We start from the raw sequence: 18,679 nt of genomic DNA, 5'->3' as shown, positions 1-18,679 counted from the left end.
TATGAAGGAGCTTTGCAGGGGGTTTGGTGGCAAGAAAGCGGGTGGAAGCTGCACTTTTGGATAAAAGAAAAATGAGTTTGTTGGACATTGGAGGGTGGAAGAGAAAGCTGCACTTTTGGGTCTGCACCTCTGTAAAGGAAGCAGCAGGAACAGAAGTGCAAAGAGGCAAAATGGAGGTGCACCGCCACCACTAGGTAGAGGGTTTGGGGCACAAGGATAAAATGGTCATTTTTATCAAGCATGCGGGGTGCAGGAAAAAAAGAGCCTTTGAGTTAATGCTTGCAAGAAAACATTATTAAGCATGTTATAAAAACAAATTTGACGAGCTGCGGGAATTTTTCACTTTTATTGTTGAGATATTAGAGGACAGTTTAAGCAGCTTATTATAAGTAATTAACTTCTTGAGATAATTTCTTAAAAATAAGTCTATTTTAAGAAAAATAATCACTTTATTCAACTAGCTTTACTAAGTAAAATTTTGAAAAAAGAAATATCAATTTCTCGAAATTAATAGTAGGACAATGGCAAAATAAAACACAAACGGGAGAAAAATAGATGAGGTAAGTCTTGTATCATTCAACCCTGTCTGCCCTGAAACACAGAATTCACAACATAGCCGACTTAAGAATCTCCTTTCACTGATAATCTAAATATAGAACAAGTGAGACCGTCTATAAAAAAATTTCAGGGTACATTTTAACTAAAAGCCAAAATAACAAGGTACCACTCTACAACAATGGTAAATGCCAAGCCATTCAGCTCCAAACCAAGCAGAAACCCAGTTGTCTTACAAAGTTAATCCATCCTTCCCTTCAAAATCCTTTCCTTTACTTCAGTCGGTGTACTGCATAAGTCAAATCAAACATACCAATAAGACCTTGGAATAAATTAACAGCCATAAAATCAAACCTAAATGTCCTAATCTCAAGAAGGAAAAAATATAGAAGTTAAATAAACAGAGGATGTTAGGCATATTTTGGGAAACAAATAAAGTATTGCACGTTTGTCTTAAAAAGTGATTATAGCAATCTGAAAGGAGGAAAGGTAGAAAAGAAGGGGAAATGTGAAGATTGGATCAGTGGAGCAAACGCTGAGTATATATGAGAAAGATAGACAGGTGGTAAAAGATGTGGAGGAAAGAGAAATGGGAAAGAACTAAATAAATGGCATATGGTAATAGGGTGGTGGATGGGGAGATTTGACAAAAGGAAACAGATGTATTGCCATTAGTTAGTATCAATTTGCTCTTCAATTTTGCAAGGAGATTCTTAGAAGAAATCTCCCAGACTAAATATATAACCAAATTATATTACTAATCAGTTTTATAAGATTGGGTTATGCCTACATCCACATTCTAAGAATTTTCTCAAGTCATTGCAGCCAATTTAGTATTACAATCCATAAAAATGAACCGTAATGCATGTTTTATCTTGGCTTCTTGTCAAAATTATTTCATGCACTGCAAAAGTCACAACTTTGTGCCCGTGGCTTGTTAGAATGAAAAGCGCATATAAAATAAGGAAAATGATATTTTAACCCACTTTTTTTGACCCACTTTTAACCCACCACTTCAATCACCATTAGATCATCTTTTTTTATTCTTTTTGGTGATGTGATGTATGATCTAATGGTGATTGAAGTGGTGGGTTAAAAGTGGGTCAAAAAAAGTAGGTTAAAGTATCATTGTCCATAAAATAAATGCTCTAGTAATGGCACGGAAATTGACAATGACAGCATATACACCAAATTACTAAGAGAATCAGAATTTGTAAACTTACACAACATAGACATGTCCTCCCCAACCACTTAAACAATCACGATCTACGGACGATAGCAGTGCTTGGGAGATGGTCTCAAACAACTCCTCTGGTTCCTGTGTCAAGATCAGAAACCAAGCAGAAAAATCTTAAGCCAGGGCTCTTTAACAAACATTGAAAAAATATATTAAAACCTTTGTAGTTAAGTCACTAGTATGACAGTGGAAAACTCTGATACTGAAACCATACGCAAAATTAAGGCAATATCAAAGCATTAATTGTCTCTTGTATTTGAATCCTAGACTAACACAACATAAAACTTCTCGTGTCCATCCAACAACCCCATAGTTATTAGACATTTCACTAAAGTTTAAGTTTGGTAACCCAATTTATGTCTCTGCAATTACTTCCTCCCATACCCAACAAGATATCTCATGAAATTGCACAATAATTAGTCAAACTTTTTACGCTTTAAATAAAATCCATGATGATTTGATTAATTATGTATAGATGAATGAAGCTCATATGTTTGGATCATCCTCATAATCCAAACCAAACCAATCAAATTGAGTTGGACTACAAAATATGGATTTAACCCAGACCAATCAAATTCAATGGTGATTAGTTTAGGGTGTTGAAATAAGATTTACAAAATCCAATGAACCCAACCAAACTAAGTACAAACTTTTGGGAAAAATTAATGATAAAATTATGTATAAACTTTTGGATAAAATTATGTTCTTTTTCTTTTTCTAAAAATAGAATTTGGTATATTTGTACTAATTAGATCCAATTGATCCAAATACAACCAACCAGTTCTTGATTGGGTTGGTTTTGTTCGGATTTTTATCTTTTTCTTCTGTTGAAAACCCAAACCAATGAAATTTATTGGTTTGAATTTTATTTTCTCTCCAACTCCATTCAAACTCACCCAGGAACAACCCTAACAAGAATAATGTCTACAAGAGTAGGCATAAATAGATTGTAATTTGGGTAAAATAAAATAAATTATCCATGTTAAAGTAAGGTAAAAACATGACTATATTGATTTGCGTAATCACATTAAAGAGTTGTCTGAAAGACAAAACAAGTTAATCATAGTGACCAACCATGTCAGGCTTAAACATCGACTCACAAGCACCATACAGGGACTCGGATGCAGTGCCAGAAACAACAAAATCTTTTGCAAGCTCCCTGCATACAAGAAAATTGTAAGATAAACAATTACATACATGCAGCGCCGATATGCATACTAAAAAGGTTATTTGATTTAAGTGAAAAAATGCATAAAAGGCAACATCACTTCTGTTTGATAAGTATACAAAATTTTAGCTTTCTCACAAATTCCATCCATCTCTATCACTTCTTTTTTGAACCATGCTGTTTGTCAACTACAACTTGCTTTTATCTTTTATTAGAGCATGTTTACTTCAAGTTTCATTTCTTGTTTTCCTTTTTCAATTACAAAGCTATCACCTTGTCTTCAATTCAGTTTCTGTCTTCCAATAGGAAACACTAAATATAACTTTTCATTGGTTTTATCTGTACCTATACTAATCTTTGAAAACGGATTGAAAAGCAAATGATACTAACATTTGCAAGTTCTTACACATACCAGCAAGATCCCTATACAAGATTTAATATGGACAATAGTGTAGAAAAATTTAACTTACTTTGCTCCAAGACAATCCATTGTGCAAATGAATGGTTGGTCATCATCCCCTAATCCAGCAATTACAGGCTGGCAAAAATATGGACCAAACCTGAAAAGCAAAAGATGAAAACTTGTTTTCACTACTATAAATTAGAGCTTATTAACAATTTAAGATAACAAGAAACTTATGAATCTTATAGTTTACTGTGCTTTCTTGTAACCCCGTCTACAAACATGCAGAGGAAGCCAAAAGTAAATACAGAAATTAAGCATGGTTCAACTTCAAATAATGAATTGCTGAGTTAATTTTTGAATTGTGAATTGGACACCAAATATATCACATCAAGTCTTAAGATACATACAAACATAAATATACACACAAATACATATGTAAACATGCATACTGATACACTCATCTATAACTACATATGTATGCATGTACACACACTTTTGTGTTGTGTGTGTGTGTGAATGTATATACATACATATGCTCAGTGTAATATTTTTAAATAAGGAATTGAGAAAACAATTTAATCATAAGTCTCAACCAAATCCCAAGTCTCCTGATTACGTTAGCCCTCCACTATTAGAATGGTCAGTATCAACAAATTTCCAAAAGATAACCGCGCATGAAAACCCTTCACCACCAGAATTGTGGGTAACAGTTAACAATACAGTTCCCATCTGAGAGTTCCAAACCATAATGCAACCAAATGACTCCCCCCACACCATATGCCGAGTCAAAAAGGAGACTTAATCAAACCATCTTTAAACTAAACCTTCCCATAACACTGATAACTCAGTCTCATTTCAAAACTCTACACATTAAATTTCAGTTGCCAAAACAATTTAATAAGGATTTTACATCTGTCAGCAATAATAAAGCTTATCTATTGTAGACTAATTATCAAAACCCTGATGTTTTTTGACAATTGGCACAACTTTTTTGACAAGTATTCTGCTTTAAAAGCAAAACCAAAAGTTGTTTGAGAGATTTAACTTACAAGACTAAGTTTGGAAATTTTAGCTTAAAAGCTCCCCCAACCCGCTTTCTTTTAGAAGAAATATGATCCTGAAGTGTTTCTCTCCAAATTTGTTGCCCGGCTTTTTTTCAAAAGAAAAGCCAAAACAACTGGGCCAATCATTGACTTAGTATGCTCGTGTATGTAAAATATGCTCAAGTACACAAGTAATAAACTAGATTCCACCCCTGTTAAACCCTGGTTTGTTTTTTAGTTATTCATTTAAGACCAAAATCCAGCTCATAATCAAATCAAGTCACGATTAATAAATAAACTGCTTGAGTGATAAAAATGGGAAGGATGACGGAAAAATGGAAAACTATCTTGTTTTTTAAGGGAACGCAAAAAATAGAAAGGACTGTGCAACAGGTATTTTTCAAACGAAACTTCAGTCTCAGCTAAGTCCTGAAAGGAATATTTATCAGAAAAATACTAGCAATACGCCCTCACCACATTCTTTGAAGTATGTTCTATTATTAGTTAAATTAATTTCAGAAACAAAATTGTATGCGTTCCACTTCCTATTTGACAAAAGCCAATTACCAGGAGTGTTAGAATGTGTCTTGTTGGGATTCAGAAAACAGACATACAAACACAGTCACTACTTAATATACCTCAACGTAAAAAAAAAAAAAAAATCTAAAACCACCGTGCCAACTTGAAGGCAAACCGTGAATCATAAACATAGAAAACTACTTTACACACAAGGGTATCAATCAACTCATCCAAAACTCACCCATGTCAACCCACAATACTTCGCTAGGAAAACCCCATTTGTAACAGCACCAAAAAATAAAAACTTACAACAAATATTCCTTCAAAAGGAATCCAGAACCGTTTGTTTCCCCTTAGATCTAAGTGGCATTACCTTTTCTCATAGAGCAAGGCAGAGACCAAGCTGGCAAAGGTCTCCGGTTTCATGTCTCTCTCTTCACGAAGCTGATACAGTTTGTGCCGGAAAACGAGACGCTGATACCTTACAGTAAATAATCGAAAACAAATACATTAAAAAAAATATTTTTTTTTTGGCGAGAGAAAAATAAAGAATTGGGAAATCGAGAAGGGAGAGTAAAGGGTACAGAGTCTGAGCATCGGTGGCGAGGCCGGAGAGAGCGATGAAGAGTTTATCGTGAATCCTGGAAATGCGTTGGAAATCGGTGGCTATGGTTTGGAGCTGAACGCCGAGCCTTCGATCGCTGGCAATGGCGAAGCAGTTCTTGCCGACCATGGCCACGACGGCGCTTCCGTTGTACTCGAAGATCGACATGCTTTGAATTTGATTCCGGCGAGGATGATGCAGATTCTTGTTTTGGGTTTGGGGTTAAGTCGTGAAGTAATGTTGGTATTAGAAGAAGAAGAGCATCCCAGTTTTCTTTGGGGTTAAGCCACCAAATAAAAATAAATAAATAACAAATAGAAATAGTTTTTGTTTAATTGGGCGAGTTATTTACGAATTTTACCACCCATACTTTCACTTCGTGTACTTAGTTAAAAGTTAATTGTTGGTAGTTGATTAATAACGTGACATTTTCATTTATAACATCACAACATAAATAGGTAATTTAAAACTAATGTTTTACTATTATGCAAAATTTTGAATAAAGATAGTAAAATTGTGAAAATAATTAATAATAAAAATAAAATGTGTTAAAATTAGGATATGTTGGGAATAATCTAAATATAAGTTTAAATCTTACATTAAATAGAAATCACAAAATTAAATATCATATAAATAAAAAGGTTCGCAAATTCAATGTTTTGAGATAGAAGTGATGACAATTCTTCGTGGATTAAAGTTATGTTACATATATTTTTTCGTTGATAAACCTTATTGAATAAATGAAAGCCATGAGTGTATTATACATAAACATGTAATAATAAAAATGACAATGTTCATACTATGTTGATCGAGATATAACAACTATTACATTTGGTTCAAAAATAAAGTATTATAAATCTCACTAATTAACTTTTCAAACTTGTCTTGAAAGGAGAAAGTTAGCATGAATTATTCTTTTTATGCCAATAGAAATATATACATGGATGGTTGAGAGGGAATTTTGTTTCGAGGATGCTAAGCTTATTGAAGATTATGTTTTGGATTTGTATAAAGATCTCTTTGCTATTGAGAATCTTTCCTCATCTTACGTAGTAATAAAATAACATATTAACTTCTTTTATTCTTTCTTTAGTCACTAATAATTAAAATAGATGGCTTTCAAATTATCCTTCCAATGAGAAGATTTGAAAAAGCGTTTTATATCTTAATGGTAATAGTGTTTTTGGACCTAACGATTTTGATGATTGTTTCTTTTGGGAGATTGTTGGTGTTGATGTTTGTAGTACCATTCCAAGATCCCTTGAGTTGAATCTATGAAATACTTTTGACCTATTGTCGTTGCTAATTTTAATTTTAAATCCTTTCTAGAATTTTAGTTCATAGACTTATTATAATAGCTAATACGATCATGATTATTAATCAAAATTCTTTTGTCAAAGGTAGACATATTAAGGACTGTATTTATATCATGTTGGTTATGGTCGGGTACGTCCCGACCTGTTAAGGAGCAAATGGTCGGGTTCATCCCAGCTCGAGTATGGGGCACCCTCGTGCTCTGGTCCAGTTATTGGGGTACTTCTCCAGCACAACACAGAGGGCCCAATAAGTGTGATGGTTGGGTACATTCCGGCCCTTTTGGCCGTATACATCCCGACCCAATGGAGTGATAGACGGAAAATGGGATTATGAAGCAGGGGTGCAGCCGCCAAAAAGGAAAGAGTTGATATTTAGAGAAGTACAGACGGGCAAACCCCAAAAAGGAAAGAGTTAATATTTGGAGAAGTACAGACGGGCAAATCCCAAAAAGGAAAGAGTTGATCTTTGATAAAACAGCAACATGCAATCTCAGTCAAAAAGGAAAGAATCGACGCGTATAAACTTAATCAGAAAGAAAAGATTGGATCCTCGAATACAAACGGCCCGCAAATAACAATAGCAGGTTCGTCAAGAGACTAGTATAAATTAAGACCTAGTGAACACGTAAAAGGTATGTTTTTCTCACTTCACCAATTACACCTCATATTGAATCACTATTTGACTTGAGTGTCGAAGTGTCTGCAGGTACCCCCGCCCTCGGAGTGCAGACGGCAGGGAGATCCTAGAGGAGTCCAGAGAGGAACAGAAGGAGGTTCGACATAGAAGGTTCTTGAGATCGTCTGGTTCCACACTAAAATAGTATCGATCAAGTATAATTGGCACCCAGTGTGGGGCCAAGCTATTCTCAAGAAGGATGGTGTCGACAAGAGCAGCAGTCGATCAAAATACAGTAGTAGCGGAGATTCAACAAGAGATGAACCGCTAGTTGGAGGAATTGAGACGCAAGAACGAAGAAGAAATAAATGCCCTGAGAGAGGAGAACCAGCGGAAGTGAAGGCAAATTGAGCAAAATTCACAACAAAGGGAAGAATCTCACAATAATGGAGAAGGAGAGGGCGACACAAGGCGAGAAGAATCCAAGGTATAGATCACCACCAACCAAACAGGCGCGAGACCCAGAACAACCAGACATCACCCCTTCGTGGACGGGATCATGGAGGTAGAACTTCCCGCACGCTGGAAAGGATTGACTCTAAGCCAGTACGATGGCACTACTGATCTAGGGGAGCACGTGGATGTATTCACCACCCAAGCAGGGTTGGACACTTCAGATGACACAATTCTCTGTCGTGTTTTCCCAACATCCCTGAAGGGGCCTGCACTCAACTGGTGCACACGATTACCACCCAACTCTATCGATTGTTTCGATACGTTGGTCACCCGTTTTGGCATTCAGTTCGCCACCAGTAAACCATATCATCTCACCTTTCTGGCGTTAGTGAATATACGACAGGAGAAGGGGGAATATGTGCGGGAATTTATGGAGCGGTTTGGGAAGATAACATTGAATATCTCTAATTTGAATCTTGAGGTCGCCATGCACCACCTTATAACAACATTGAAGCCTGGCCCATTTGTTGACAGTCTGTGCAAGAAGCCTGTGAACAATTTGGATGAGCTTCGAACCAGGGCAACCAAATTCATGCAGATGGAAGAATTAAAGGAGTTTCGCAGTACAACCCGATCGGACACTCAGGAAAAGAAATACATCGACAAGGAAAGGGTACTAGCGCCACGACGTGACAGTAAGTTCAAGGACTCTAGACAACCAAAGTACAACAGGTACGCACACCTCATATCTAATAGAGCGAGAATTCTAGAGGAAGCCTTGAATGCCGACCTAATAGCAACCCCTCAAAGGGTCCCGACTCCCCCAAACACGGACACCACTAAGCATTGTCGGTATCATCAAAATTATGGGCACGCGACGAAAGATTGTTTTACCCTGAAGGATAAAATCGAAGAGCTTATACCGGCAAGACAACTGAGAAGATTTGTTAAACGGGAGGAAGAGGGATTCTCTTCTAGAAAAGAGCGAGAAGGGAGATACGAGGAGTGACCACGAAGAACGTCAAGGTACCAGGAGAGGCGAGAAGAAGGCACCAGAAGGAAGCTGGAGCCCCATAAAGATGAAGAGTAGGATGTGAGGGAGAAGCCACTAAGAGGAGTGATCAACTATATATCAAGAGGCTTCACAGAGGGTCATCCCAGCCCGAGTATGAGGCACCCTCGTGCTCTGGCCCAGTTGTTGGGATACTTCTCCAGCACAACACAGAGGGCCCAATAAGTGTGATGGTCGGGTACATTCCAGCCCTTTTGGCCGTATACATCTCGACCCAATGGAGTGATAGATGGAAAATGGGATTATGAAGCAAGGGTGCGACCGCCAAAAAGGGAAGAGTTGATATTTGGAGAAGTACAGACGGACAAACCCCAAAAAGGAAAGAGATGATATTTGGAGAAGTATAGATGGGCATATCCCAAAAAGGAAAAAGTTGATCTTTGACAAAGTATCAACATGCAGTCTTCGTCAAAAAGGAAAGAATCGACGCGTATAAAATTAGTCAAAAAGGAAAGATTGGATCCTCGAATACAAACGGCCCGCAAATAATAATAGCAGGTTTGTCAAGAGACTAGTATAAATCAAGACCTAGTGAACACGTAAAGGTATGCTTTTCTCACTTCACCAATTACACCTTATATCGAATCACTATTTGACTTGAGTGTCGGAGTGCCTACAGGTACCCCCGCCCTCAGAGTGCAGACGATAGGAAGATCCAAGAGGAGTCTAGAGAGGAACAAATGGAGGTTCGACACAGGAGTTCTTGAGATCGTCTGGTTCCACACAAAAATAGTATCGATCAAGTACATATCATTTCTAAAGTTATTGGCTATTTTATAAAATGTGGTTGTTTTGAACGCATATTTAGAAAATAAGGTTAGTTGATTTTTCTTTTAGAAAAGGGTGAAGTCGTCAGGATTCACAACGACATTCAAAGTGAAGTCGTGAAGTCGTCAGGATTCATGACGACATTCAAAGTGAGTCGTCATTAGTGTGTTCGATTTCCTTTTTTTTAAGGAAGGAAAGTTGTTATGATACATAATGGTTTCTATGTAATCATAATTGAATTGTTATGGAAAGTCGTCATGTATGTGAACAACTTTAGTTCTGTATATTTCTTTATTAATTTAATTTTTTAAGTGTGGAGATTAAATTTTTTTTTTTAATTTTAGTTGATTTTATTCTTAATAGTAAAAAACAATAATATTGTAATAAAAAGTAAACACTAATATATTATAACATTGATTACAAATTTAAAAACAAAAATAAAATATGTGAAATTAATAACACATTCATTTGTGGCCTCCAATGTCACATAGAGGTCGTCTTCTAGGTCTTCTAGGTCATGTGGTTGGTTGTTGTTGGTGTGATTCATCATCATCAACTTCATCTTGAGGAGTTTGAGGAAATTGGAGATGGTGAACATTTGTTTGGGGTATTTGAAAAGGCATTAGCGGAGGATATAATGACATTGATGATGAAGATCTAAGATCATGGACAAACAATGGTGTCATAGCTGAGGTGTCAAACATTTGTGTGGACCTGCACTATAACTTGACTAAGACAGCCAGTGCACAACATCACTTTGAGTTTGGCTGTGTTGGTTGCGGGTTGGGTTTTGTTGGAGGTTACTTTGACTTAGGCATGGGGAATTAATTAAGATGATCCGATTATGGTTGTTGAGGGTTAATGCATGAAATATGATTGTGTGAATATGCTAAACTTAATTTAGTAAGAAATAAGGAAATAAAGGAACTATGTAAGGTGAGGTTGAGGTAAGTTTATGTCTTGGCATGAGTTAAATGTATTCTTGGGGTTTTGAGTTTGGGTTCTCTATGGGCTTGATGAATCCCTTATCAAATTCAAGTGTTGGCATGGTTTCAATTTGTGAATGCATGTGTGTGTGTATATATATATATATATATATATATATATATATATATATATATATATATATATATATATATATATATAATTGATGTATGTGATGGTTGATTGTGCAATTGAGTCATATTGAGTTACATGAACATACATTGAGGTATCTTGAATGTTGCTGTTTGTGAATTCTATTATGAGCATGAAGGATCCCTTGATATTTGCGTGTTAATATAAGTCAAAGTTGTGAATGCATGTGTGGAATTAATATTAAGGCGTATGATATGTAATAGTGTGATTTTGAGTCATGTGTAAATGTATGAACTTGTATTTTGGATTCTAGATGTGTGTCAGTTAGATGATTGGACATTAGGAACTGTTTTGGAGTGCCTAAACTAGTAGTTTCACGTTACTAATGTAGCGCTTGGCAATGCGGATTGGACCGCTAGGTGATAGCTAGAAATAGGGAGGCCTTGTGAGGCGTGGCATCGAACGGTGTTATGGAATCGCTAGGCGGTATGCAACACAACATAGCTCGACGACGCTTAGGTTCCACACGGTGTTATGGAATCGCTAGGCGGCAGGTTGCCGCGTTTGTGTGTTTTTACATGCATATTTGTAATGGCCTTGGTCCTATGATATGCTTGAAGGTATTATGAGCGGTGAGGATCACAATTGAGTTCAAATGCGTGATTAATACGGATGAAGAAGTTTGTAATTGAGTTTGAACACGTGATTAATGCGAACTGGGAGGTTCATACGAATGGTACTCTTGTTTGAATACGAGCAGGGAGGTTCGTGATTGGATGCACTCACGCATGTTGGACTACAAGCGGAGAGGTTCGTACAGGTTGGACTACGAGAGGGCAGGTTCGTAGAATCATATGATATCCTTAAGGTCATGGTTGAATAAGATCATGTCGCATTTGGATGTGCTAATCTCATATAGGTTATGAGACTGTGGTTGCATGTTTACCTTGTGATATAAGGTCTTTAAGAATGACCATCTAGTTAAGTTAAATTTTTTTCGTGAGGTGTTCACATTACTTATGTACGATTTATTCTGTTTAAGCTCACCCTTTATGTTTGTGTTTGGCGATGATAATGTGGCTTATCACACGAGAGCAAATGTGATTCTAGGTGATGCTAGTGATTCTTAGATGCGGGGTTGCGGGACAACTTGGGATTTTTATTAAAGAAATATGTATTGAAATACTTTGTATTTTCTTTTAAGTTGGTTTTGGATTTTGGATTGTAATAAATTAATTATGAAGTATCGTTACTTTATACGATGTTAACGAATTTGAATTTTCCCGCGCTTAGGAATGGTATTAGATGTTGAACTTTATTTTAATTATATAATTTTGCTTTCCCAAGTAATATCGGCCTAGAGTGTTACACATGACGAGTCCAAAAGGTACATCTTTTCTTTATTGTGTTTTATATGCAAATGATGTTTTTGTTTTTTATTAGTCCAATAAAACTACTCTCACCAATCTCATGTAGCTCCTCTACGTCTATGGCATGGCCTTAGGGCAATGGTTGACTCTTATTTAAAGTCACTATTATATTATTAATAATTTATTGCTTTCAATATAAGAATACAAGGATGTTTGGTTGCAATAGAGACTCCATTCATTTTAATTACTTAAGTGTTTGATGAGTGCGTATTTTTGCCCTCATTCAATATTTAATTTTGGGTATTTAATTGAATTTGTGTGTTTAAAGATTGATTTAATTGGGATTTTCTATTATTGGGTTTATTGAGCATGAGATACAAAAACATGTTAAAAATAAGTTTTTAGTTGCATAAATGTTCTTTGTATATTTTGAGGTGTTAGTGCAGCTGCAGCTAAGTTGAACTCACGGAGGTGTGGAAATAAATTGTTTAAAGCTTCATGACACCTTAAAGATAAATCCAAGAATAAGAAATTATCAAAAGCACAAAATCCTAGCCAAGCATTGCATGAAGACGACAATAAAAACTTGAAAAAGTGAAGTAGTTTGGCTAAACAAAGAAGAGAGCAACAAAAAAATTGGACCTTGCGGTTTTCTTTATCTTTATGATAAAAGATAATTTAGGAAAAATATATCTTTAGATATTTTATTTGATATTTTTAAATAATTATCTTATTTAATTATATCATAAAATATTAAAAGATAATAACTACCAAATCTTTTTAAATATGACAATATCTTCTTGAATCTTTTTAGTTCCACAACAAACAAATATATCTTAAAGATATTGGATTATTTAGAAGATAATTTAAGAAGATTGCGAAGCGTTGATTTGGAAAATTAATACAAATACTAATTGGTGATAATTTATCATATATCTTTAATTAATTAATTAATTTAATTATATTAGATATTGATATTATCAACCAATTATATTTGTCAAATAGTATATATCTCTCCAAATATTTTTAAATATTTATCTTTATCTTTATTTTTAAAGATATTTGAGAAATTTTAGCAACAGAAAAGCCCAGTCCAATTCCTATATAAAGAGACCAAGGGAGAAGCAAAAAGGACAAGCTTGGGACTTCGGAGTTTTGGAACCCTTAGGGGTGCCTAATTTCATTTCCTTTCTCTCTCTTTTCTTCTCTCTATTCTTCTTTTGTATTCCATGGATTGCTAAATTTCTTGGGTTGATTCCATTGTAATTTCATTTTGGATTTTGAGGTTAGAATGAATTAATTTCTCTGTTCTTTTTATTATTGTTGAAGTTTTAATTCATCTATGTCTTTTATCTTTGAATCTCGTAAAAAGTAATGATTTTAAATCTATATGCATGTTGATCATATGAGTTCAAGGGTTTTTAAATTTAATTGAGACTTTACTTTGATTTTATTTAGAAACTTTCATGTGATTAAATGAGTTTTTACCAATAATTGAGACTTTACTTTGGTTAAAGGTATTTACTCTAATGAAAATTAATCGAGACTTTACTTTGATTAATTAAGCTTTTTATTTGGTGAGGGGATAAAAGAATAGACATGATTAGGCATAGTAAAATTTGATTGAGACTGTATTTTGATTGAATTTACTATGGATAATCTAAAAGTTCTCACTTTTAATTGAGACTGTACTTTGGTTAAAAGTGAGAACGCCAACAAATTAATTGAGACTTTACATTTATTAATTTGCAAATCTACAACAATAATTAATTGAGCAATAATCTTTAGATAACCGATGATGAATCTATTTTGAAAAAGCAATGAAATCAATCTATTTTTTTTACTATTGTTTTTATTTTTTTTATCTTTTAAATTTTATTTCTATCTTTGTTTATCTTAATCCCCTATATTTTTTATTTTATTTGACTAACCGCTTTGTATAGTTTTATAAGAACTAATTTGTTAAAAATCAATTCCGTGTTCGTTGGGAGACGACTTTGGATTACTTTACCCTTTCTATTTTGTTGACTACTTTCTTAACAATACTAAAGTTGTTATAGATAACTAAGAACTATTTTGAGCCAGGAAAGAGAGGTGCGTCTCAATGGACAACTTAAGTACCTTATCTTTCCTTAGCCAAAGTTTTTCCCAACTAGTTTCACAAATTTCCCAACAAAAATCCCCAAACAAAAATTATGCTTAAAAAAAATAACTAAATAAAATAAAATAAAATAACTAAAGAAAATTAAAAAAAAATGTTATAACAAAAATTGAGAAAAGAAGATGTTAGTGATAAACAAAAAATAAAAAATAAAAATAAAAAATAAAATCAAGAGAATAAAAAATAAAAATAAGAACTAAAATGACGAAAATTCTAACCGTGTTTCCCAGCAACGGCGCCAAATTTGATAACGCTGTCGTTGACGCGTTCAAATTAATACTACTTATCTATAATCCCCTATAGATTTTTAAGAAAGTAGTCAACAAAATAGTTCTTAGTTATCTATAACAACTTCAGTATTGTTAAGAAAGTAGTCAACAAAATAGAAAGGGTAAAGTAACCCAAAGTCGTCTCCCAACGAACACGGAATTGATTTTTAACAAATTAGTTCTTATAAAACTATACAAAGCGGTTAGTCAAATAAAATAAAAAATATAAGGGATTAAGATAAACAAAGATAGAAATAAAATTTAAAAGATAAAAAGAAATAAAAACAATAGTAAAGAAAATAGATTGATTCCATTGCTTTTTCAAAATAGATTTTTCATCGGTTATCTAAAGATTATTGCTCAATTAATTATTGTTGTAGATTTGCAAATTAATCAATGTAAAGTCTCAATTAATTTGTTAGCGTTCTCACTTTTAACCAAAGTACAGTCTCAATTAAAAGTGAGAACTTTTGGATTATCCATAGTAAATTCAATCAAAGTACAGTCTCAATCAAATTTTACTATGCCTAATCATGTCTATTCTTTTATCTCCTCACCAAATAAAAAGCTTAATTAATCAAAGTAAAGTCTCGATTAATTTTCATTAGAGTAAATACCTTTAACCAAAGTAAAGTCTCAATTATTGGTAAAAACTCATTTAATCACATGAAAGTTTCTAAATAAAATCAAATTAAAGTCTCAATTAAATTTAAAAACCCTTGAACTCATATGATCAACATGCATATAGATTTAAAATCATTACTTTTTACGAGATTCAAAGATAAAAGACATAAATGAATTAAAACCTCAACAAAAATAAAAAGAACAAAGAAATTAATTCATTCTAACCTCAAAATCCATAATGAAATTACAATGGAATCAACCCAAGAAGTTTAGCAATCCATGGAATACAAAAGAAGAATAGAGAGAAGAAAAGAGAGAGAAAGGAACCCCTAAGGGTTCCAAAACTCCGAAGTCCCAAGCTTGTCCTTTCTGCTTCTCCCTTGGTCTCTTTATATAGGAATTGGACTGGGTTTTTCTGTTGCTAAAATCTCTCAAATATATTTAAAAATAAAGATAAAGATAAATATTTAAAAATATTTGGAGAGATATATACTATTTGACAAATATAATTGGTTGATAATATCAATATCTAATATAATTAAATTAATTAATTAATTAAAGATATATGATAAATTATCACCAATTAGTATTTGTATTAATTTTCCAAATCAACCCTTCGCAATCTTCTTAAATTATCTTCTAAATAATCCAATATCTTCAAGATATATTTGTTTGTTGTGGAACTAAAAAGATTCAAGAAGATATCGTCATATTTAAAAAGATTTGGTAGTTATTATCTTTTAATATTTTATGATATAATTAAATAAGATAATTATTTAAAAATATCAAATAAAATATCTAAAGATATATTTTTCCCAAATTATCTTTTATCATAAAGATAAAGAAAACCGCAAGGTCCAATTTTTTTGTTGCTCTCTTCTTTGTTTAGCCAAACTACTTCACTTTTTCAAGTTTTTCTTGTCGTCTTCATGCAATGCTTGGCTAGGATTTTGTGCTTTTGATAATTTCTTATTCTTGGATTTATCTTTAAGGTGTCATGAAGCTTTAAACAATTTGTTTCCACACCTCCATGAGTTCAACTTAGCTGCAGCTGCACTAACACACCTCAAAATATCCAAAGAACATTTAGGCAACTAAAAACCTATTTTTAACATGTTTTTGTATCTCATGCTCAATAAACCCAATAATAGAAAATCCCAATTAAATCAATCTTTAAACACACAAATTCAATTAAATACCCAGAATTAAACATTGAATGAGGGCAAAAATACGCACTCATCATACCTATACACTTATCCTTTTGCACTCCTGGGCAAAATTGAGTAATTTCAAAACTTGTTCTGAGGTATTTTATTTCACATCAACACTGGATCAAAGGAATGAACATCATTGCAGACAAATCAATCTTCTAGAAATCAAATTATCATGTATATACAAACGGAAAGGTTTTATTTTTCACACATGAGTTAATCTTTTGAATTCACAAGACAATCATTTATGAAAAAAAGCACTAATGTTAAATGTGTATTTTCTCACCAAAATTCTCTCAAGTGTTTTGGCTTGTGTTTTCACTCAAAATACTCATGTAAGCAAACTCTCATAATACTTAACAAGACTCTAATATTCACAAACTTCTAGAAAAATATGCATTCAAAGATCATGAGGACTTTTCACAGGTTATAATGGGGCCAAGGCAAAGGTAGGAAAAATTTTAGGATTTTTGGGTTTTTGAAATTAAAATATAGAAAGAATAATGGAGCATAATTTCAAAAACAACTCTTTTGTGTTTATTGCTTGTTGCTCTTTCTTTTTCTTTTTTTTTAGAAAGCAATTATTTCAACACTTTTTCATCAACAATTTTTCCTTTTGCCATTTTTATTAATTTGTGGGTGAGGTACTCACCCACACACTTTATTCCTCAACCATTCCTAAACACAATCCATTAGCTCCTTCTTTCTTCCTAAGGTAAAACATGGTCTTTTTCTTTTCAAGGTTATGCAATGGGCTTAAAACAAGAAAAAAAAGTTTAAAGCTCAAAGGGGCTATCAATGGATTAATATCAAGGTGAGCTTATTTGGCCAAGTAGCTAAAAATAATAAATGCCTCAATCATATCAAATCATGCATATTCACCTAAGTTGCAAAACAAAAGAATCAAGCTAAATATTTGAGTATAAACAAACATGAGCTAGTCACTTAAGATAAAATAGGAATGGCACATGGTGGTCCATCCTTTGCATTAAGGCTCAAGACTCACAAGGTCAAATTCTTTCACAAAAGATTTAATCAAGAAATTCTCAAATCAACTCAATTAGCAAATCATAGAAACAATCCACTCATATCAACATGACTTTTATTTTTCCAAAATTATGATCATCCCAATTACTGAATCAAATCCTAAAAATCCAATGTCAATATGTTTTATTGAAAGCAGGGAAATTTTTTTTGGGATTTCTTATGAGACATATTGTTTAAAAGTTCCACTTAGTAAAAATTTAATACTTTCACAATTTTCTCAAAAAGAAATCACAATTTTTTTATGAAAACAAAAACAAAAATTGAAGAACACAAAAAAGAAAAAATCCTACCTACAGTTTGTCTCCCCCTCACTTATTTCAAAAAAAAAATGTCCTTAATAGACTTATTTTGGGGAGGAAACGAAAAATTGTGACTTCTGGCTCAATCTGGCCATATGTCAAAATTTATTTTCTTTAATTTTATAAAGTACAAGTCAGCTTGTACAATTTTATTAAAGAAAACAAAAGCACATATTTTTGAAATTTTTTTAATATTTTTAAAATTAAAAACAGAAACAAAAAACAAACATGCATGCAAATTAACTTTTCTATCAACAATGATTTCAAAAGAATTCGAATCTAAGCTTTTTCCCTATTGTAGCAACCTTTCTTCTTTTTCTGCAGCCATGTCAACAAAGATAACCACTGAAAACTTATTTGCATCATTCACATCAACAAACTTGATGTGTGGAGTGTGTGGCTTCAACTCAACATGAGCATCATCAGGTGCATTCAGATGGTTAATCGGATCATCAATAATTTCATCTTGTAATCTCATCTTGTGAGAAAAAATTTGCACCTGAAGTAGTTGAATCTTCTGCTTCATTATTAACCAAGTCAGTCGCAATAGTAGATGCTTCAGCTGCATCTGCGAATATCGTTGGCTCTTCAACTGCACTTGGTTCCTCCATTGTATTGTTCTCACAACTTTGCTCTTGAAAATGATCATTTGTACTCATATCCTCATCAACGGGTACAACTTTATATTCACATTGAGCATCATCAACATATCCATCAGTAGATATGTTTGTGTGAGAATCTTTAATTTCTTCATCAGCAACATCTTTAGCAAAATTGATATGTCCATCAGTAGACATATTACTATGAGCATCATTATATCCATTAGTAGATATATCGATGTGATGTGATTCTGCTATTGGT

The 18,679-nt window shown here is 33.5% G+C and overlaps 2 protein-coding genes across 2 annotated transcripts; one reads left to right on the top strand and one right to left on the bottom strand.

The window, feature by feature from the left end:
* Positions 1 to 556: 556 nt before the first annotated feature.
* Positions 557 to 5,812, bottom strand: LOC114193151 (proteasome subunit beta type-3-A-like). The gene is made up of 6 exons (XM_028082857.2): positions 5,513 to 5,812; positions 5,302 to 5,409; positions 3,431 to 3,520; positions 2,867 to 2,951; positions 1,779 to 1,873; positions 557 to 844 (listed from the first exon to the last, which is right to left on the bottom strand). The coding sequence occupies exons 1-6, from the start codon at positions 5,698 to 5,700 to the stop codon at positions 796 to 798; spliced, it is 615 nt and encodes a 204-aa protein (XP_027938658.1). The 5' UTR covers positions 5,701 to 5,812; the 3' UTR covers positions 557 to 795.
* Positions 5,813 to 8,023: 2,211 nt separating this feature from the next.
* LOC146884169 (uncharacterized) lies at positions 8,024 to 8,929 on the top strand. The gene has a single exon (XM_085665877.1). The coding sequence runs from the start codon at positions 8,024 to 8,026 to the stop codon at positions 8,927 to 8,929; it is 906 nt and encodes a 301-aa protein (XP_085522003.1).
* The last annotated feature ends 9,750 nt before the right edge of the window (positions 8,930 to 18,679 follow it).

This window comes from Vigna unguiculata, chromosome 8 (genome assembly GCF_037176805.1).
Source record: "Vigna unguiculata cultivar grain cowpea cultivar isolate G323 ecotype 2 chromosome 8, ASM3717680v1, whole genome shotgun sequence".
In the NCBI taxonomy this organism is placed as follows: Eukaryota; Viridiplantae; Streptophyta; class Magnoliopsida; order Fabales; family Fabaceae; genus Vigna; species Vigna unguiculata.
This window is presented reverse-complemented; position numbering and strand designations above follow the sequence as displayed.

Excerpts from the sequence above, each read along its gene's own strand:
- LOC114193151 (XM_028082857.2), bottom strand. The coding sequence starts at position 5,700 with ATGTCGATCTTCGAGTACAACGGAAGCGCCGTCGTGGCCATGGTCGGC. Across the intron at positions 3,521-5,301 it reads GCCTTGCTCTATGAGAAAAG|GTTTGGTCCATATTTTTGCC; the intron begins GTAATGCCACTT and ends TTTGCTTTTCAG. Across the intron at positions 2,952-3,430 it reads ATGGATTGTCTTGGAGCAAA|GGAGCTTGCAAAAGATTTTG; the intron begins GTAAGTTAAATT and ends TCTTGTATGCAG.
- LOC146884169 (XM_085665877.1), top strand. The coding sequence starts at position 8,024 with ATGGAGGTAGAACTTCCCGCACGCTGGAAAGGATTGACTCTAAGCCAG.